This window comes from Schistocerca nitens, chromosome 1 (assembly GCF_023898315.1).
Source record: "Schistocerca nitens isolate TAMUIC-IGC-003100 chromosome 1, iqSchNite1.1, whole genome shotgun sequence".
Taxonomy (NCBI): domain Eukaryota; kingdom Metazoa; phylum Arthropoda; class Insecta; order Orthoptera; family Acrididae; genus Schistocerca; species Schistocerca nitens.
This window is the reverse complement of record NC_064614.1, coordinates 928,895,298-928,918,360: the sequence shown is the minus strand read 5'-3', so window position 1 is coordinate 928,918,360 and position 23,063 is coordinate 928,895,298. Positions and strand designations below refer to the sequence as shown.

General features: G+C 39.0%; 1 protein-coding gene across 1 annotated transcript in view; it reads right to left on the bottom strand.

The window, feature by feature from the left end:
* Nucleotides 1-4,328: 4,328 nt before the first annotated feature.
* LOC126193209 (inner centromere protein-like) overlaps nucleotides 4,329-23,063 on the bottom strand; it is a 126,382-nt gene continuing 107,647 nt past the window's right edge. The window contains exons 12-15 of the mRNA XM_049932668.1: nucleotides 11,581-11,654; nucleotides 5,339-5,387; nucleotides 5,105-5,252; nucleotides 4,329-5,005 (exon numbers count right to left, since the gene is read on the bottom strand). Coding sequence (XP_049788625.1) covers nucleotides 4,818-5,005; nucleotides 5,105-5,252; nucleotides 5,339-5,387; nucleotides 11,581-11,654 — 459 coding nt within the window. The 3' untranslated portion in view covers nucleotides 4,329-4,817. The remainder of the gene's footprint in view (nucleotides 5,006-5,104; nucleotides 5,253-5,338; nucleotides 5,388-11,580; nucleotides 11,655-23,063) is intronic.

Sequence of the window (23,063 nt, the reverse complement as noted above, 5' to 3'; positions counted from 1 at the left end):
CATACAACAGTGTAATATGGTAATAATGTTTCATTATCACAAAACTGGAAGGAGTGGATCATATCCAGAAGAGTATGGGCACCAGGCTGAGGAAGTTGAAACCAAGTTTAAGAAACTAGACACTTTCTGATTGTGAAACCATAAGGGGTAGGCTGCTAGAGAAAATTATTGATGAATTATAACAAAATTTGGAAATCTGTGGGAAGGTCTTATGGGAGCAAACTACTTAGGCCATCAGTCCCAAAGCCTAAACACTACTTAAACTTAAACTACTTTACGGTATGGGAAACACACACACACACACACACACACACACACACACACACACACACACCCGAGGGAGGACTCGAACCTCCGACAGGGCAAGCTGCACAGACCGTGACAAGGCGCCTCAGACCACACAGCTAATTACAACAATATTATGGTATGGTCATTAGGAATAGCACTCATGAATTGTTCAGAGTGTGCCAGGCAGTATCGGCTACCTTTTTTCGTAAACTGTCGACAGATGACAATCTAATATCAACATTGCCTTTCCGGACCAGATTCAGGTGCAAGTAACACAACACACAGTACTCAAATACTTCATACAGCCAGAAATATTCCATCTCAGCAACAGTCATAAAACAAATTTACAGTGTGTTGGCACATCCTCACTTACTGAAGAAGTGTCTACATTGGTAGACTCAGACATACAATAAAATAGGGGTCTCTGATGCTGTTATTGCTTTTAGTGATGACAAAATTGGTAGGGCGAAAGGACTACAGAATACGGGGATTATTCCTGGAGTAAGCTGCATCAGAGAACATCAACATGTGCATGAGGTTTGCACTGATAAAGCACAATATGCAGTATAACGGGCCACTAAGTAGTCCAAAACTGAGAAAATAATGAGATCTATAGAAAGTGATCAAAAGGATTATACACAGTATGGTGCAGGGTGCTTCTGAGTGAGTAAGAATAAAAAATATAAAACAAATATTAAGTGAAGTCCTTAACTTTTGTTCTTTGGGGCCCGTAGTGCAAAATATGTCTGCTAATGACATAATTATTATGTCAGCCAGCTACACTGCTATTTAAATGGTTTTTATTCTATAAATCATTCATGATTAGCCCATTTAGGCATACAGCCATCATCAGGTGCTCTATAAATACATAAGTAAGTGATGGTCTTAATATAATGGACTGTAACATGATCAGAAAAGTTATAATACATTGTTAGCTGTTTTTTACCTTACGTGTGACATCATTGCTGCCGTGTCCTGTCCTTTTTAGAATTATTAGTTTCTCCTTAGATATACGCTGGAGATGTACACTTGACTTTAGTTGGTTTTTGGGTATGGTGTTTTTATCTTGACAGCTAGTATGACAGTGGATCAGCAATATTACATGTTTACATAGTTATGTATGAAAATTTGGTTGGTTATTATTTTTATAGGTTTGGTTCTAATTGTGTTTTGTCTGGAATTTGTTTTAGTTTTATTTACTATATAGTGGAGATGCTGAATCGCAGATAGGCACAACAAAAAGACTCTCACAATTAAAGCTTTCAGCCATTAAGGCCATCATCAACAATAGATGGCGCGCCTTAAATATAGATGACACACACACGCACACACACACACACACACACACACACACACACACACACACACACACACACACACACATCATAAATCGTAGACAATATCAAAATTATCACGAAAAATTAAAGTACAACATTAAAATCTCAAATAAAACTTAAATCAAACAACGGTAAATCCAGGATGGAATGTAACAATATTTTGAAAAGGAAACACACACACCCGAGGGAGGACTTGAACCTCCGACAGGGCAAGCTGCACAGACAGACAGAGAGAGAGAGAGAGAGAGAGAGAGAGAGAGTGTCTCATCTATATTTAAGGCCTTATTGGCCGAAAGCTTTGATTGTGAGAGTCTTTTTGTTGTGCCAATCTGCGACTCGGCTTCTCTGCTATATGGCAAGCAGCAACTTTCCTTTTCAAAATATTGTTACATTCCATCCTGGATTTACCGTTGTTTGATTTAAGTTTTATTTGAGATTTTAATGTTGTACTTTAATTTTTCGTGATAATTTTGATATTGTCTACGATTTATGATATTTTTGGTGTTATGTTTTTGTTTTACACTCTTCATGTTGTTGTCACTGTTACTATGGATATTTATTCAGTGAAATTTGCTTAAATTCCTGCACTGATTTTTCCATTTACTTCAGCAGTTGAGTTAGAATTATTAAAGACTGTTCCACTGCATGAGCTGGTCTCATCATTCACTGTAGTTCAACAAACATTATCACAGGCTGAAAGAACGGCACATTTTATCATCAGCAAACCAAATTCAATATTTGTGACAAATCTGCATAATGCACAATATTCCTTCCTCCATACAGCTGTTCAGTGGTATACTCTTTTCTCCTATTTAACTAAATAATTTGGATAAGTACTTTATATGCCGCTATATTTTGTTCAATGTCTTTTCTGCATAAGAGCAAAATGTAAATTTTAGTTCATTATTATGAATTTCTTTCCAAAGAGTACACCTCCTGCTTCATCTCTGCATGTGGTTGATGATTTGGGATTTAAAGTCACTTATCATCCAGTAACTTCTGAACACATGTGTTCCTCACCACTGAGTGTATGATTAAGCCCCAACCCCTTTCCTCCTCATTTGTGTAACTAATTCAAAATCTTCATTCTACCCATAATCACAATTTTCCGAATGAATATGAATGTTCTCTGCACATTCAACATTCTTATTAATGTAGGTCATATATGAGACCAGAAAGGTGAGTACTTAGAGCACCAAGTAACAATTGTGATATCTGCAGAGTTTAACAGGTGCATTCTCTGAATGACCAGGTGAAAATTACCAAGTTGAATTAACGCAAGAAGAAAAGTTTAGGGTATAATATGCTGTCATTAAAGAGGTCACTGGAGAATAAGCACACCTGAAGTGATGTAGCAACACATTGCAAAGTCTAAATCATGATGGCTAGATGGAAATCTAAGTTAAGCAGTGTTTACTTGTTAGCAAAGATACATAAAGGCAATATGTAGCAGTTATAATTTTCCTGTTTCCCCACTTGTTTCAACTATACAGGGTGATTCAAAAAGAATACCACAACTTTAAAAATGTGTATTTAATGAAAGAAACATAATATAACCTTCTGTTATACATAATTACAAAGAGTATTTAAAAAGTGTTTTTTTCACTCAAAAACAAGTTCAGAGATGTTCAATATGGCTCCCCCTCCAGACACTCGAGCAATATCAACCCGATACTCCAACTCGTTCCACACTCTCTGTAGCATATCAGGCGTAACAGTTTGGATAGCTGCTGTTATTTCTCGTTTCAAATCATCAATGGTGGCTGGGAGAGGTGGCCGAAACACCATATCCTTAACATACCCCCATAAGAAAAAAAATCGCAGGGGGTAAGATCAGGGCTTCTTGGAGGCCAGTGATGAAGTGCTCTGTCACGGGCTGCCTGGCGGCCGATCCATCACCTCGGGTAGTTGACGTTCAGGTTTCATAACTAACCTTTTTCGTAGGACTCTCCATACAGTTGATTGTGGAATTTGCAGCTCTCTGCTAGCTCTGCGAGTCGATTTTCCTGGGCTGCGAACAAATGCTTGCTAGATGCGTGCTACATTTTCATCACTCGTTCTCGGCCGTCCAGACCTTTCCCTTTGCACAAACACCCATTCTCTGTAAACTGTTTATACCAACGTTTAATACACCACCTATCAGGAGGTTTAACACCATACTTCGTTCGAAATGCACGCTGAACAACTGTTGTCGATTCACTTCTGCCGTACTCAATAACACAAAAAGCTTTCTGTTGAGCGGTCGCCATATTAGCATCAACTGACGCTGACGCCTAGTCAACAGCGCCTCAAGCGAACAAATGTACAACTAAACGAAACTTTATAGGTCCCTTAATTCGCCGACAGATAGTGCAGAGATTTAAATTCCTAAAGTTGTGGTATTCTTTTTGAATCACCCTGTATTATTCCTTTGGTAGTTTCTAGACTTTACATTTGTCTGAAATGGCACTGAGAATATCTGTTAGTTAACATATAGTTATGCCTCTAGACCAAATTTAAGATATAACTTTATTTACTCCCTAAAAATTAAGGTGAAAGTGCTGCAGGAAAAAGTAGCCTTTTTTCAGGCACTGTACAATATTCCAATAAAAATCTTATTGACGTATAAACAGATAAAAGTAGGCAATATTGCTGAATCAATATATCAGCAATCTGATTGTAGGACAAATCAAAAGTGGCAAATTACATTTTGCACTGTAACTCTTAAAATACCTAAGTGTTTTATCTATTATCAACAAATAACAAGATGAAATAAATGGCACACAACATAAAACAAGATCAGAAATTAAATTGACAGGTATCAAATCAGATTTTCAGCTTTGAGAGTAACACTGATCAGCAATCATGGAGTGATGGATATTAAAAATGTACAAAATAAAAACTAAATATGTATAAATAAAAAATTACTATACACAAAAGAATATATATCAAATTGTTTCGGGTATACACATAAAGATACAAAAATATTAAAATCACATTCATCTTACTCATTTAGGGGTTTCTCACCCATACTTTAGTTGAAGTCCACTTTTAATGGAGAGTCTGCCAAAATGAAATTTTGTAGTAATAATTTCTTACCATTAAGTAAAATATCCAAAACTTCTATGAAAGGTGAATGTATTACACAATTTCTGTAAAACATTAAATAATGAAATTGTCCATGATATCTCTAAGTTCTATTTCACTAAACTTCTAATTAAAAGTCTTATTGCATGGAGGAGTATGCCACACAGCACTTGATGTTCTTACTAATGTCTTTTCAGGAACAGTTCCAAATATTTTAATAAGATCTGGTGTATGTGGTTTAAACTGGAAAAACTGAGCTATGAGTTGTCGACACTGTTCTTGACTAGATAGTTGTAAACCACGGGCCCTGTTAGCTGTAATAATAATAATAAGAAGAAAACAGAATGAATACAATCTTTTAACCAGTTTGTTGTTTGAAGTAAAAGGATTTTTTGAAAATTTCCTATAAATACCTGATGTCCATGAAGGATACACTTTTTTCACAGTGACTTCTTCATCTTCACTTTCCTCCCCTGAATATATGTCATTAGTGCTAAACACACCATTTGGTTTAAGTTTTGCAGCTTTGTCAGGCGCATTAGGTTTTACTTTTATTTCCTTCTGTGGAAAAAAATACCCCAAATGTAAATGCATTTCTTATTTAAAGAATTAAACATATTGCAAACAAGGGATTTAGTACTTCTTACCTTATTTTTCTCAGCCTCCTTTAGTTTTAACTGCTCCTCAGCCTCCTTCCTGCGGAAACATTAATTGTTAGAAAAGAAATCAAAGTATCGCAAATGCTTTCATAAGAAGTCTTCCCATTCTACTATATGGGTAAAGCATTCTGCAAGTACCTAATTCGTGTTTGCATATCCGTAATAAAACTGAATTCTATAAAACTTCAATTATAAAACAAAATTTAAATTTTAGCAGGTTTCTAAACAAAAAAGAACTTGAAAAGTGAAAGACAGGTAACTTACCTGAAATCTCAGCAGTGATAGATACAAGGAAAGCAAGGGGGGAGCAACCACATTTCACTGGTTTCGTGAGTATGATGACTGTGAGTATTACTTAATGCAAACCTCAAATTATTACTGAATCATTTAATAGAGCTGTCTTTTATTGGCGACAGTATGGGTAGCAATGTGGGTCACTGCTTGCGAAAATTGACTGTCTACCCCCATACATTCTTTAAGTGGGCTCAAGCCAATACAAGGCATATCAAATATGAATCAGAATTTAAATCTGGCAGCTGTGACAGTGGACGGAAATGGGTGCAACCTTGACACGCTGCTAGTGGGGATGTCTGGGATAGCACTGTAATGCTGCAGTCAGCGAGATGCGGCTGCTCGAGACACACCACTATGGGTAAGCAAGCAAGTCGCACAGCGAATAACCATCAAGTTTCTCATGACAGAAGGCACCAAACCTGTGGAAATTTTTCCAGGGCTCCGTGCACAGTGAAGTGAGGAAATTCTTTTGAAGACCCAAGTGCATAAATGGCATAAAACAATTGTAACAGGATGGGAAGCTGGGGAAAACATACCCCACCAAAGATGACCATGGACAAGCATCACACCAGAAAACATTCGTGCTATGTAGGACGGACCTTATTGCACAAGATCAGTGCACACTGCCAGCTGTTGGTTCAGGCAAAAGGCACATACCACAACAAACAACACTGACAGTGAATCCAAAATGTAACTCTTCTGTATGCTATGAGAAGCCTCACTCTACTGCTTTAACAAGGAAAAAACTGCAGGAAATTCGTTTGGCATCTCTGGAACAACCCCCTTAACAGTCCAGATTGATCACCTTGTGACAACCATATGTTTGCATTGCTGAAAGAAGCAATTTGTGAACATCGGTTTGATGACAACGCAGCCGTAGAAGAGTTCATGTGCAGCAGCTGCAAACACGTCCCCCTTTCTTCGAGGATGCGACCAAAAAGTTGCCAATTCAATGGGGAAATGTGTAGTAAAGTCAGGACACTAGGTAGGAAAGTAAGGCTGGTGAATTTTTGTTATGGTTGAGGCAATGAATTTCACACACACACACACACACACACACACACACACACACACACACACACACACAAATTCTGGTTCATATTTGATCTCCCTTCATAACACCAAAGGCTTAATGAAAGTTTTGCTGGTTAGCAAATGAATAACCAACTGGTACAAGCAGCGAATCCTTGACAGTTTCTGACAGTTTGCAGGCTGGATTTCTTGTTGTATGATGTAAAATAATTTGAAACAGTTTGGTGTTTTTGTGCTGTCTGAAAATGATTCTGTTCAGTGTATCCGTCTCCTACCACAATAAGTGCTGTTAATTGTCCGCATTTTTCTTTTGTTGTTTACATGCAGTAGCTACTAACTGATTGGTAGAAATACTGGAAAAGGCATGTCCATTAATTAAGTAATCCCAATCTACGAGGGCCGTTCAGAAAGTAACCTCCGGTTGATTTAAAAAAATACACCAAGTTAAATAAAAATATTTTAATATATACATCTTACAACTACATCTTTGCACTATTTTTCTACATAGTCTCCATAGCGATTGAGGCACTTATCGTATCTCTTCACAAGCTTTGAAATTCCTTCTGCATAAAAATCACCCGCTTGTGCCTGGAGCCAGCCTGTGACCGCATCTTTGAGCTCTTCGTCGTCATCAAACCGCTGTGACCCGAGCCATTTCTTCAAATGCATGAAGAGGTGATAATCACTTGGCGCCAGGTCTGGGCTGTAAGGTGGATGGTTGATAACGTCCCACTTGAAGGACTCAAGAAGGGCCGTTGTTCTGCGAGCAGAGTGAGGACGGGCGTTATCGTGCAAAAAAACGATACCGGAAGTCAGCATACCACGGCGTTTGTTCTGTATAGCCCGTCGTAACTTTTTTATTGTTTCACAGTACACGTCTTGATTAATGGTCGTACCACGTTCCACGAATTCAACCAACAACACCCCTTTGGCATCCCAAAACACCGTTGCCATCAGTTTTCTGGCAGAAAAATCTTGCGAGGCTTTTCTTGGTTTGGTAGGCGAATTTGAATGTGCCCACATCTTTGATTGTTCTTTTGTCTCAGGGTTCACGTACTTAATCCAGGTTTCGTCACCGGTCACGATTCTGTTTAACAATGGTTCTCCTTCGTCCTCATAACATGACAGAAAGTCTAATGCAGAGGCCATTCTTTGAGTTTTGTGGTGGTCGGTAAGAATTTTGGGCACCCATCGTGCACAGAACTTACGGTAACCCAATCTTGCTGTCACTATTTCGTACAAGAGAGTCTTAGAAATCTGTGGAAAACCAGTAGACAACTCCAACATTGAGAAACGTCGATTTTCACGAACTTTTGCATCAACTGTCTGAACGAGGTCGTCAGTCACCAATGATGATCTACCACTCCTCTCTTCATCATGAACGTTTTCTCGTCCACTTTCAAATAAACGTACCCATTCACGGACAACTCCTTCACTCATAACTCTTGGTCCGTACACGGCACAAAGCTCACGATGAATAGCTGCTGCAGAATATCCTTTGGCTGTAAAAAACCTTATGACAGCACACACTTCACATTTGGCGGGGTTTTCTATTGCAGCACACATTTCAAACTGCACAAAAACTAAACTAGCGCAGGTACGACGTTCACTCGACCACGGCTTGATGCCGACTGACCTGTTGAATGCGTGAACGCACAGATGGCGTCGCTACTCCCCCCACAACCCGCACTGTGACCAATCTAAGGTTACTTTCTGAACCGCCCTCGTATTTTACATTACAGCTACTTGGGGGCGTATGAAAGATGAGAAATTCAATTCATTAAATCCACAACCAGAAAGTGTTATCTTCAGGTGGGGTATTGATTTGCATTTAGTCCAGGACACCTTCAACACTGTAATACTTTAACGAACATTAATGTAACAAAATAAGAAAACAACTTCAATTTTTTCCCCCTTGCAGACTTTCACAAATCTTAACTGTGAAAACCGGTACTATGTAAGACAATTTGAGTGTGCTTTTCAAGACAATGTGCTTATAAGAAATAATACAATTTAAGTGTCAGAACCAGATGTTACAAACACCAGGATAATCCATTACACAATAATTTCCACTATTATTAATGCACTGACAAAAAAATAAATTACATCATTTGTATGTAAAGAAAGTATGAGTAACAAGAATGGGTATTTCACATTTCCTCAATTTTGTTCCATCCAAATTAGTTCCGCCAATGGTACAGTACAGCGACACATTCACAGATTGGTTCTGCAGCAAGGATAAATTGGTAGAGTTTGTTGAGCTTCTTATCTCCATTCATGAAATTATCAGGTTTACCATGGAAAAGTTGATTAATGGCTGTCTACAATTTTTTGATGTATTAGTTTAATCTGAAGGACGGGTTTTTAGGGCACTGTATGTTCCCTTAGCCATCCTGATCCATACTGATTTACATTTCAAGATGTCTACCTACCACCCCGTTTACAGAGTGCATTTTTAACTTTAGTTCACAGGACCCAAGTTGTGCCTACTGGACTAACTGGTATGTTGCGAAGAGCTCTTTACTAAAAATAGATATTCACAACATATTACGATGACACTGCAAGCAAAAATGACAGTCCAGCTAAAGGAAGAACAACATGCAGAGACATAAAATCTATGGCTTTTCTACCATGTGCGAGAACCCCCCCCCCCCTTTCTCCAAAAGTTGCATGAATAATGAAGTATAAAGTGGACACGATCTTCTATCCAGCAGTCAGGATGGTAGCTACTCTGGAACCTGTGAAATGTTATCTGCCTTTACAACAGTTGAGTATTTATGAAATTCCTCATCAGTGTGATAAAAGTTATACAGGATGAACAGTACACACTCTATGAGAACACCTTCTACAGCCCAACAAATATGCAGTGGAGAAACACTACTTTCATTCACCACTCCATTGATTATGTGAAAGCAAAAATACTGGCCATATCATCATCCTATTGGGATGCAATGGTGAACGGAGTTGTAGAAATACAATTAGTAGACAGCTTGCTTTACAGAGACGAAGATTTCCAGCTTGGCAAAACATGGAAACCACTCATTCCACGTCTGTGCACACAAAGGAATTATGGTTACAAGTCTTCGCTGCCTGGAATGCCATCCATTTTCATAATTAACTACATAATTCGTATGCACTATTGATCTGCCAACTGAGCATCTGCTTTGTTTTGTTCTTAGACACCAGACTGTTTCATTTATGAGTGCTGACTGTGCATTTACTCCATAGTGTCCCAGATGCATGCTCAAAAGATAACTGAGAAAGTAGTTAATTGAATAAGGGTGGTTCAAGAGGTTAAAGTTAACAGCTGCATGTGAATAAGAGATATTAAGTGCCATATATGACGTTCCAAATAAATTTCCATAGCGAAAATGGCATTGTAACAACAATGACAAGTGCAAAATTGAACTGTATCTTTCACAGCAAAAATGTTTGTTCAGCAGCAGTATATTCTTCTGTATGCTCTATTTTCTTACGATCAGTGCACTTGCGGGCAGATGCATTGTATTACCGTATTTACTCGAATCGAAGCCGCACTCGAATCTAAGCCGCACCTGAAATTTGAGACTCGAAATTCAAGGGGAGAGAAAAGTTTTAGGCCGCACCTCCAAATCGAAACAAAGTTGGTCCACTGTAATATGAGACACAATTTAGGTCGAATGAATGATGGTACAGCTACAGTAGTTTGGTTCGAGTCTTAAGCTTAGCAGTTAAGCTTTACCAGGTAGCCATTGCTATGCGTCCATATTTATACGGGTACCCTTCCTTTTTCCCGTGCTTCGTCTGGTTTGAATCGATTGTTTATTATTCTTTGATCTGATGAGTGTCGTTCTCCTTGTTGTAGATGTTTACGTCACTCTAGGCTGAAAATGCATTATTGTACTGTGTCGTGCATTGTTTGTCGCATTTTGATAGTGCGTGTTTATGACCTGTTGCCGCTCGCGGCATGCCTTGCTTTTGTGCGTGCTACCGCCGCTTACAATAAAAAAAGAGGAATTATCACATTAGCGAATAAATGGAAATTAGAGTCATCTTAGATTTAAAAATCTAGTCACTTGTCGTGCTTCATTTCTGACTGTATCATTATTAGGCATAAGAATAATACGAATATAGACATGACATGATATGTAATTCTTCCGTGTTTGCTGATGTCTCACACTAGTTTCGTAGTTTATTAGGCAGACATGATTTAAATGAGATAGCAGTAAACACAAAAGAATACATGGCAAAATGTTTATATTCGTATTGTTCTTATGGTGATGAGAATACTGCATGTAATTCACAATTCATGAAAGTTCCTATTAGCAACCATCTCTTCTCACAGGTAGGAAAAAATTCAGAACGTAGAGTTGGCCATATTGACAACCATCCCAAACAGTCTTGCCAGTCGGATTTTCGTAGTACATTGAAATACTGCTACATTCGAAGATGAAAAATACGGAATTTGAATTTACTTCGTTGGATAATGTATGAAAATGCAGTGGTCGAAACTCAGGGCAGAGAAAAAAAGCTCGTCTTACACCTTTTTTAAAACTTTATTTACTGACGCAGAGGTTTTGGCGCCAGTATTTATCTTTGTGCCTGCAAAGCATGCCTGTGTAGCGCTACATGTATTCGATGGCTGAAGTTAGTTGTGGCGGCACCTACAAACATTTTTCAGAACTTCCACTTACTTTGCACTTTATTCTAAGCCGCAGGCGGTTTTTTGAATTACAAAAACCAGAAAAAAAGTGTGACAGATTCGAGTAAATATGGTAGCAGAATAAATGTGAAATGTCTGTACCAACACTATTTCCCAACTATACGCAAAGTTTGCATGGTGAAAAATATAGATTCTTAACCTCTATACACAAACTGTGGTAAAGGAGATTTGAGATTATTTGTACACTATGTCTACAACTTACTTGAGTTGTAATGCTTTTTTTTCTGCTTCCTCTTGCTCTTTCTTCTTCAGGGCTTGTACATATTGTTCTTCGTCCTAGTGAAAAAGAAAGTAAGAGTGTAAAATTGAGTTTTCACAACATCAAACACATCTTTGACCTCTTCCTGGCTATATTATGCACAGTAATCTGAATTCATGGTTTACACAACTTAAATGTCTGCTGACTGTGTGTATGGTGCATACGATGTGTGGTTGGATATGGGTGTGTGTGCAACTGTATATCTGTCCTTTCCCCCCCCCCCCCCCCCCCCTAAGGTAAGTCTTTCCGCTCCCGGGATTGAAATGACTCATTACCCTCTCCCTTAAAACCCACATCCTTTCGTCTTTCCCTCTCCTTCCCTCTTTCCTGATGAAGCAACCGTTGGTTGCGAAAGCTAGAACTGTGTGTGTATGATTGTGTGTCTATTGACCTGCCAGCGCTTTCGTATGGTAAGTCACATCATCTTTGTTTTTAAAAACTATACTTTTATTTACAAGCAATAGAAAACATTAAATAAAAACTTAACAAATTCTATTTTTACAAATGTATTTGCATTACTAATTACTGATTAAAGGGGGAGGGCAAGCTCTACAAATTTGTTATAATAAAAATGAGTAAACCATTTCTATCAATTTTCTACTCCTGCCACAATCTTTGAGGCTTCACTCTACAAATTTGCTCTTTTTGTTTCTAATTATTTAATTTTGGTTTGCTTTCATTTGTTTAGTGACCATCCTCCTTTTCTCTTTACTGAACAAGGTGGAGCAGTAGTTAGTACACTGGACTCACATTCGGGAGGATGACTGTTTAAAACCGCGTACCGCCTTTCTGATGTAGGTTTTCCGTGATTTCCCTAAATCGCTTCAGGCAAGTGCCAGGATAGTTCCTTTGAAAGGGCACAGCCAATTTCCTTCCCCATTCGATGGGACCGATGACTTCACTAGTCCCGTTCCCCAAACCAACCAACCAACCAACCAACCAACCAACCAACCAGCCAGCCAGCCAGCCAGCCAGCCAGCCAGCCAGCCAGCCTTCTCTCTTCCACTCTCCTCCTTATTTTTCATATCATCTTTGAATGTAAGTATGTTCATTGTGTGGAAAAAAGTATATAAGACCTTAGTCAATGTTGAAACAGTCAACTACATAGTGCCCTGGATTGTGCCATATGTATATCTTCAAGGAACAAGACCTATTTTTCCTACTTGATTTTCAACTATAATTTCAGAGTTTACAGAAAAGCCTCCCTCAACAGAAGTGTTTCTATGTACTATTATTAAAATAATTTACACAAGATTTCAGAAATTTGAGCATGACTTTGATTACAACAATCCAGAATTTACCCAGACAATTTTCACATCTCTTGTAAGATTTCACCTCCTCTTCAATTCATTTCTCTCTGCAAAACTAGACAAAATCAAGTCTGACATGGCCTGCCTTCGAACGAGACATTCTTCTAACTGACAAAAATATTTCTGGGCATACTGTCGGTCTTCTTTGAGCTACTTTGTGGTTAAACATGACATCTGGATTGAGGCAAACAATTACACATGTTAAGTTGTATCTGAGGGGTGATCTTCCTCACAACTTCTCTAGTATGCCAATTATGTTCACATTTTTCCTTTCGCAACAATATTTCTTCTTCAGATACAGCATAAATTTTTCGAGAGAACTACTTGTAGCAAAATCCTGATTGAACTGTCTCACTGATGTCAGATTCTTTACATTCAAGTTGATTTTCATTAAGGCTTTTGCTTTCTAAGACATCTAGTTTCACAACTTTTGCATCAAAATGTTCACAAGATTATTTACTTCGTCATACAGAAATTTAGCCATTAGCCATGCAAATAAAAGTGGTTCCAACAAATGTGCTGTTGAACTGAAGCATGTCAGTTTTGGAGTTAGCAATTTGTCAGCAGCTTCAGAAGTAATTGTGAAACTTTGTGACTGACAAAAGGCTTCCTATTTCTTTATCTAAGTAACACGAATTTTGAATATGTTTGAGAATTTCCACAGCTTTTTCCATCAGCACTGACATTTTGACACATCTTGCTCCACAATATGAAACAGGAAAGCATGAAGTGTGACCTCTGTGCATGCGAATCACAGAACAACTAATAAACTGCTCTCAAAAATGACAATTTGATAGTTAATTAGGGATATGCCTGTTTATAAAGCACCGTGTAATACATGCAAATTGCAGATACCAATTTGTAGCAGTTGTAGACCATCGAAGGACAGTATTTCACACCCTGTTAATGTCAGTCAAACATTTTAAATTCTCATTTCACCCATCCATCGATAACTGGAACATCGCAGTTGATTGGCGTTGTCCAGTGAAATGTTGTTCTGATGCCTCGTGTAAGGAGGAGAAATGTGCCCATCACGTTTCCGACTTTGATAAAGGTAGGATTGTAGCCTATTGTGATTGCGATTTATCGTATCGTGACATTACTGCACCCATTGGTCGAGATCCAATGACTGTTAGCAGAATACAGAATTGGTGGGTTCAGGAGTGTAATACGTAACACCGTTCTGGATCCCAACAGCGTCGCATCACTAGCGGTCAAGATAACAGGCATCTTATCCACATGGCTGTAACGGATCGTGCAGCCACATCTCGATCCCTGAGTCAACAGATGGGGACGTTTGCAAGACAACAACCATCTGCACGAACAGTTCGACAACGTTTGCAGCAAAAAAATGGCTCTGAGCACTATGGGACTTAACTTCTGAGGTCATCAGTCCCCTAGAACTTAGAACTACTTAAACCGAACTAACCTAAGGACATTGCACACATCCATGCCCGAGGCAGGATTCGAACCTGCGACTGAAGCGCCTAGAACCGCTCAGCCACACTGGCCGGCACGTCTGCAGCAGCATGGACTACCAGCTCTGAGACCGTGGCTGTGGTTACCCTTGACGCTGCATCACAAACAGGAGCACCTGCGATGGTGTACTCAACGACGAACCTGGGTACATGAATGGCAAAACGTCATTTTCTCGGATGAATCCAGGTTCTGTTTACAGCATTATGATGGTAGCATCCGTGTTTGGCAACATCGCGGTGAACGCACATTAGAAGCGTGTATTCGTCATCGCCATACTGGCGTATCACCCGGTGTGATGGTATGGGGTGCCATTGGTTACACGCCTCGGTCACCTCTTGTTCGCATTGACGGAACTTTGAACAGTGGACATTACATTTCAGATGTGTTACAACCGGTGTCTCTACCCTTCATTCGATCCCTGCGAAACCCTACATTTCAGCAGGTTAATGCACAACCACATGTTGCAGGTCCTGTACGGGTCTTTCTGAATACAGAAATTGTTCGACTGCTGCCCTGGCCAGTACATTCTCCAGATCTCTCACCAATAGAAAACGTCTGGTCAATGGTGGCTGAGCAACTGGCTCGTCACAATACGCCAGTCACTACTCTTGATGAACTGTGGTATCGTGTTGAAGCTGCATGGGTAGCTGTACCTGTACACACACCATCCAAGCTCTGTTTGACTCAATGCCCAGGCGTATAAAGGCCGTTATTACAGTCAGAGGTGGTTGTTCTGGGTACTGATTTCTCAGGATCTATGCACCCAAATTGCGTGAAAATATAATCACATGTCAGTTATAGTATAATATATTTGTCCAATGAACACCCGTTTATCATCTGCATTTCTTCTTGGTGTACCATTTTAATGGCCAGTAGTGTATGTGAGTGCACGAGCAGAAAATTGATGAATCGCCCATCCATATCTACAGCTCCATCAAGACAGCGAGAAACAAGAAAAGTGTATGGAAGAGAACGGAAACAGGCGAGTACGGGTGCTCATAATTAAACTTTCGCTACTTGAGAAACTCCCTGTCAAAAGTGAGTACGCATAGGACAATTAAACTCTGTAGAATGGTTCAAATGGCTATGAGCACTATGAGACTTAACATCTGAGGTCATCAGTGCCCTAGAACTTAGAACTACTTAAACCTAACTAACCTAAGGACGACACACACACACATCCATGCCCGAGGCAGGATTCGAACCTGCGACCGTAGCGGTCGCGCGGTTCCAGACTGTAGCGCCTAGAACCACTCTGCCAGCACGGCCGGCAAACTCTGTAGAAACATTTGTAAGGTCATGTGGAAAAGAAATAATGAATAAACCATTGGAAGAAACACATTTTAATTTCAACCTGAGAGGGCAACATTTGTTAATTACATACCGTGTTTACGTTGCATGTTACAAGCAGTGCTCAATGTGATGATCATTTGCATCCCCGATAGCCTGGGACCACACTAGAGATTACTCTACTGCGGCTCAAAACAACAGCACCCACAGCATGTTAAGCCATCATAACACAGCTGAAGTACTGTTTGAAATTACACACAGCAACCAGCATCCTTGGCCAAGGCAATAGTAACATCTTCAACAATTTGTGGTGCAACTTAATTCAAACTTTCCACAGTGAATCATGTTCTTCAACCCCAGTGTGGAAAGAGGACCTATCTGCATTCTTTTAAGTGTTGATACTTGTGCCCAACGGCGAGTTATGACACTAGCAATACTAGCAATGCAAATTCCACAAAACATAGTATGTTCATCATTCCTGTAAAGTTAGTTTTTCATGTGGTGAAGGTTTTTCAATCTACACTGGCTCAAGTAATGATAGTTAAATTTTAACCATCCTGTATATCATGGGGTAAGTAACTAATTGAAACAGATAACTGTGTTAACACAATGACAGATTACCATATGGTAAAACTGAAGGCTAGCTTCATTATTCGTAATATTATGTCAGCTTGTCGTCATCAAACAGTTGTTCAGCCCCATACAAATTGATAGAAGTCAGTAGTCTTTGTGACATTTCAGATATTTTACTAAATGGACATTAACATCTCCATAAATCGTTTTTACAAAACTTATTACTTCTACATATTAGAGGATCATAGTAGCTGACCAGTACTATGTGCCTGACTGAAATATTGACTTGCCTCCCCCCACCCCACTTCCTCATTCCCATCTTCTCAGGCAGTGGCACATATCAGCTTCCTCAGATCGCTGCCTCATGCGACAGCTCAATGATCATAAAACAGTTATGAATCTTTGTGTACACAATGGATCACCAAGGGATAGTATGTGTAATACACGTAGATTTCAATTTCAACATTCAGATGCGATTTAAAGTATCACAAACATTTTAAACTATAACAATACAGATTGGCTAAACTCAAAAAAATTTAAAAATCAAGGTTTTTTAAATATAATTAAAGATTTTTTTCTCAAATTTGAAATTTCTCAGCTTTTCCACAGTTTTCTAGATTTCGAGATTCACTGGACCCCCTTTAAATGCTATTTGGAGGCTGAGTGGGTACCAGACTATCCCAGCTGGGCCTAGGATTTTTTTCTGTGACTTCTTTCATCTATGGTAATTATTTGATATGTTTGTTTGCATGGCCATGTTCTGCAGCAGCTGTTAAGTTGGTTATTATTGGTTTTCCGTCTTGAGCTTACTGCAATTTAATTAAAGAGAATTTAATACCAGATGGGTTTCGTTTTTATTTATAAAGCTTAGTCAGTGGTTATTCTGTAAATCGAATACATATGCTTACACATTTTTAGAATGAAAACAGCATGTTGTATATGACGTTGGAGTGCAAGTTCCTTATGGGGTTTCTGCACATATTCTCCAAACCACTGTTTCTTCCCTCCTTGGTTTGGAGAATATGTAAAGAAACACCGTACATAACTGCCTTTCTAGATTTATAACAAAATGCTGTATTTACTCTAAAACAACGAAAAATGTAAGAACATATGTATCCAATTCACAGAATAATCACAGAAGTTGCTTTGTAAATAAAAGTGCAACGTGTCCGGTGTTAAATTCTCTTTAATTAAACTGCAGTAAGCTCAAGATGGAAAACCAATAATAACTGGTTTGTTAAGTGAAAAAAATGTCAAGTTGTAACATCATTTGGTGACCACATCATCAAACTATGTCTCCTTACAACTGGCTCAGTAAGTCTGTCAGAGGTCAAGTGTCTCTAACATTGTCATTTTGATTGTGGCAGATTCTACAGTTAAGAAACAATGTTGTCAGAACTGTATTCTGCCTTTGGATTTTTATTACATCAAGAGATGCTCTCCACTAGCTCATCAGACCATGTGTTGCCACTGATACACTTCATACACAATTTGTGCCACTGTTTGGACTGGGTTCGGGGAAAGGAGTTGGCTTTTGTGCCTGAAAGTCAACAGCGAATCCACGATTTTTGCAAACCTTGTCACATTCCATTGGTTACTAAGCATGAACAAAACTAGAAAGCTCTTAAAACAACAATAGGTTATGTCACATTTTCTACCAATTGTTGGCTTCACCATCAGTAGTGGTTGGGAAGTCTGCAAGCTCCCACCACTAGTGTGGAAGATCAAGCAAACCATTAATGTTCAAAGTGGACACTGATTACCATCCTATGTCTCATCTGAATGAAATTTCTGTTCATGAGGACAATTCTTTGCTAAAATTAATTTAGTAGAGATATACTTTCAGTCGCCCGTTGATGAAAGCTTAAGGAAGATGTTAATTCTGACCACACCATTTTGATATCAATGACAGGGTGCCTTCTGACATTGCTAGCTTCCTCACCATATTCCACAGGTTCTTTCAATAGACTAGTGCGGGGATTCTATATTGTACGACTTATCTCAACGAAGGCCTTCAGTCCACCACAGAATATGTAAATGTCATGCAGAAAGAGCCTGTGCCTAAATCCATTAATGACCTTCAAGTATTTCTACAAAAAGTGAAGTACTATGAACGATTTCTTCCTTAGGTGGCCTTCATCAGGCAAATTGTCAGTTGTGAGAAGAGCGGCATCAGTATTTTCAGAAATTAATATTGGTCCTCCAAAAAAAATCGGCACTCTTGGCCTGTAACTTGCTATCCTCACTTGCTGTTGGTTTTTGCGACAGATACACTCTCACATAGCATCAGGGCAGTTCACTGTCATAGTAGAAGATGGTATGGAGAAGCCAACCATGTTCATGTCAAGGATACTTACTCCAGTTTAAGGAACACAATTTACTGATATAAAACAAAGCACTGACCATCATCACTGGTGTACATAAATTTCGCACCTTTGGATGATCACAAATTTCCTCTCATCACTGACCATAAATTGCTCTTGTCCATTTAAGAATGCAAGGCAAAACTGCCAGAGAATACGGCACACTCCTTCATAGATGGGCTTCCTAAGTGACTAACTTCCAATAATCCATTCACTATCACACTTCTACTCGTCATTCTAATGTGGATGAACATTCTGACGTTCTGGCAGGTCCAGACTGAGTTTGATCACCAAAAGAAAGTTTGTTTACTGTCAGACAACCAACTGCAGCAATCACTCGACACATTCCTTATAAATTTCTGGGGCAATGCCACAGCATTTAGTCGCAACCATTTCTCCCAAGGGTCTAGTAATGTGTTGGGTTGTGTTGATCTACCAAACTCTCCAATGTTGAACTACCCAACCTTTACTGCTATATCATCAGTGGACCAACTTCAGGTTCGGCATGGTGTGGTGCTTCTTATGGAAGATGGTGAATGTGCTGGGTGGTGGTGTCATCCTTCCTGCAACAACAGATGCTCCAATTCCTGCATCAACCCCAACGGGGGATTTCTAAGATGTTGTATGGATGGTGTAGTTGCAAGGCTAGTTCAACAGCATGCAGTTTGTCAGGCACACCTCCAGCCCACCTCGGTCTCTCTCCATGGCCGAGTTAACATAGACATTACAGGCCCTTTCTTAGGGTCCATGTTATTACCGTTGTGGACTCCTTATCCCACTTCCCATGTTGTTCACCTCCAGCAGACTACAGTGGACACGGTGGGAGCCTTTGAGTAGATCTTCCAACAACAGGGATGCATCTAGCATACTGGTGAATGACATCAGTCCCCAATTCTCAGTGAGCAATCTGAAAATGTTTTTCACCCGCAAGGGAATACATTTAACCACATCCACTTTCCATACAGCCTCAAACGAGCATGCAGTGCAATTTGCACTTTTTTTAGTTCAAATGTTAAAAGTTTTTTTTGGAGGGGGGGGGCGGCATCAGCCTTCTGACTGGTTTGATGCGGCCCACGAATTCCTCTCCTGGGCCAACCTTTTCATCTCAGAGAAGCACATGCAACCTGTGTCCTCAATTATTTGCTGGATGTATTCCAATCTCTGTCTTCCTATACAGTTTTTGAACTCTACAGTTCCCTCTAGCATTATGGAAGTCATTTCTTCATGTCTTAATACACGTCTTATCATCCTGCATGTCTCCTTATTAGTGTTTTCCAGATATTTCTTTCCGATTCTGTGTAGAACCTCCTCATTCCTTACCCTGTCAGTCCACCTAATATTCAACATTTATCTGTAGCACCACATTTCAAATGCTTCGATTCTCTTCTGTTCCGGTTTCTTCACAGTTACCTTCTTTGTACCTTTGTTTTTCTTTCCAACTTCTGTGATGGCCCTTTTTTAGAGATATCTATTCCTCTTCAACTGTACTGCCTCCTGAGCTCTTCCTTACTGCTGTATCTATAGCCTTAGACAACTTCCAAGTGTATCTCATAATTCCTTATTACTTCTGTATTCAACTTATTTGCTTATTGTTCTTCCTGACTAATGTCAGGAACTTCAGGCTACTCTTCATCACTACTATATTATGATCTGAGTCTATACCTGCTTCTGGGTACACCTTACAATCCAGTATCTGATTTCGAAATCTCCATCTGACCATGATGTAATCTAACTTAAATACTGTACTCCCAAATCACCCAGCCTTTTCCAAGTATACCTCCTCCTCCTCTTGTGATTCTTGAACAGAGTATTTGCTATTACAGGGTATATACATGGGCAAGAAAAAAAAAAAAAATTCCCGGATTTTTTCTGGATTTTCTCCCGGGTGAAAATACAGTTTTTCCATGTTCAGTGACAGTATACTTTTCCCCGGAACAGTAAAACTTATCAAGTCTTTGAATGGTTATGGTTTTGTACACCATCTTAGAAGTTCCCTGTACTTTAGAAAACCAAACTAACAAAAACACGTTTTGGAAAGATTTTTGATGTGCACCAACATGTACACTCCATATTTTCGTATTAAGAAAGTATAAATTTGAACACCACATGTTACTTTCAGAAGTACTGAAATTGAGATTGCGATGCGCTTTTGTAAGCCAGTCATAGCTCATGTCACATGATCTTGCCAGCTGCTGACAGAGGATATTCAGAGCATAGGATACGTGATGTAGTCAGCCAATAGCAATATCACTGTTAAATAGCGCATATACACAAATTGGAAAACTTAGTGGTTTACGTTAACACACACAGTGTTGCTACAGGAAAAGCAAAGCTTTCACATAGAATATTGGTTTCTAAGATTAATAAGCTGCAGGAGAAGCTAAGCTTTCTCATATAATATTGATCTTTTTTTGCACATGTTAAACTTTAAGATACGTCACACAAATGTGACAATAAAATTTTTAATAACGAGATAACTGTCTGATCTAGGCTTGAAATTTTTCTAAATGGTCGTCCTCAAAGAGTTGATTTTTAAATAGAGGCAAATGCTCTGTGATTTAAGAAATTCCTCGTACATTGTCGCACGTAGTTCAGCTTGCATAAACGGAAATTTACTTTGAAAGGAACGCTTTTCAAACAACCATTCACAATATTTTCCTGCGACCTGTTAGAAATAGGTTCATTTCAGTAGTTGCCAGAGAGCGCCAGGTAATTGGCGTCACTGCGCTTGCGCAGCTACGATGGCATAGGAAGCCCGTGTGCTCTTGTTTAGTTCTTTATTATAGCATAACGCCATACGTGCTAGACGATGAAAAGATGCACTTTTGAAATGCAGTTAACAGTTGAAACTGGCCAGTAGTGAAGAATTAAACACTTCGTTTCAAATAAATTGACTGCCTCAGCGGAAAACATTAATAAAAGCGAAATTTTTTTTAGCAAACCGACAAAAATAACTTCATTGTTCTGAAATGCGATTGATGCTTGACTGCCAGAAAGATGGAAATAAAATCTGAAACTAATTACATATTTTAGACTTTCATGATTATGTGAATGTATTTAATCCACTTGATAGCTCCCAGCCACATAAATCCATTTTGTTTTCATTTGATGTGAGAGCAATAAACGAAGAGGAAACAGCAAAATCACTAAACGTAAACACAGGGCATGTATAGACTATCCAACTCCCCACTACAACTCAAACTACTCTGTGCATCAGCACCGGATCAACGATATTTCCGCCCCCCCCCTCCCCCCTTCCTCCATCGAGTGCTTGCGGTAGGAGGGAGGGGAGGGGGGTTGAATCGAGTTTTCAAAAATATGTTCATTTTGTAGCGCACATATTTCTGAAGAGTCTGATATATAAAACATGTGTTCGAGGAAATGTAAGACCTCTTATTTGGTCTTAAGTGTGCCAAAGTGCAGTGCCACGCCTCTTCACACAGCATTCTTCTACACACGTCATTTATTTCACTCGTGGAATTCAAAATTAATATTGGATGGAATTATTTGTAACCTGGAGAACAAGAAGAGAAGAAATTTGGATTCTTTATTGCCTATTAGCTAATAACTTGCTTTTTAAGTGTCACATAAAATTAAATATAGGATACTTGAAACCAATAAAGACAAGCGGCAAGCAAGACAGTACACATATCTGCAATCCTTAAGTCCTAGCTTTTGTATCTCTAGCCTTGCTAGAGCTTTACATGGTGTCCTTTCCTTTCTGCAAAAGGATTTATCATCTCAACAAACTTCATCAAACGTTTTGCCACATGAAGAAACGAAATGTCATTGTCTAATACTGAAAAAGTTGTTAATACAAACAGTACCCAATACTGGCGTGGTTTCTTGATCTAATTACATGTATTTTGTCACTGTATGCTAGATAAAACGAAATAAGCTCGTCTGATATTGCAGCAATTTTAACATACACCAAATAAACAGACTGTTTGTGCTAAAACAGTCACTTTTTTTTTAACACAACAGAATATTCACGAAGTACCAATATCAGCCTATTAGGCCTACTACAAGCAAAAAGCTTTATGTTCGGAAATAGTTTCACATTTCATTCAAATGCTCCAGCTTCTCACGCGTGAGATGAGAAAGTAGTAGTACGAAATTTTTATATAAATTTAGAATCGTCATATTCTTCCATAATTTGTGTGCTGTCCCAGTTTCTTCTCCTTCCTCGTTCTAACAACCAACCTTGGTATCACTAATTCTGTAACTATTCCTGCCAGTGTCAAAACTTATTCTCCAGTTAATTTCACTAACCCTGCCACAATCAAATGTTTAGTTATCACGCGTTTGTTCTCTGGTTAGGTGTTATTATGTGTTTGTACAACGCGTTTTCCATGCTACTCCCAGAACAGAACTTAGGCAGCCACAACCGGGGTCTGTACAACTGGCCATT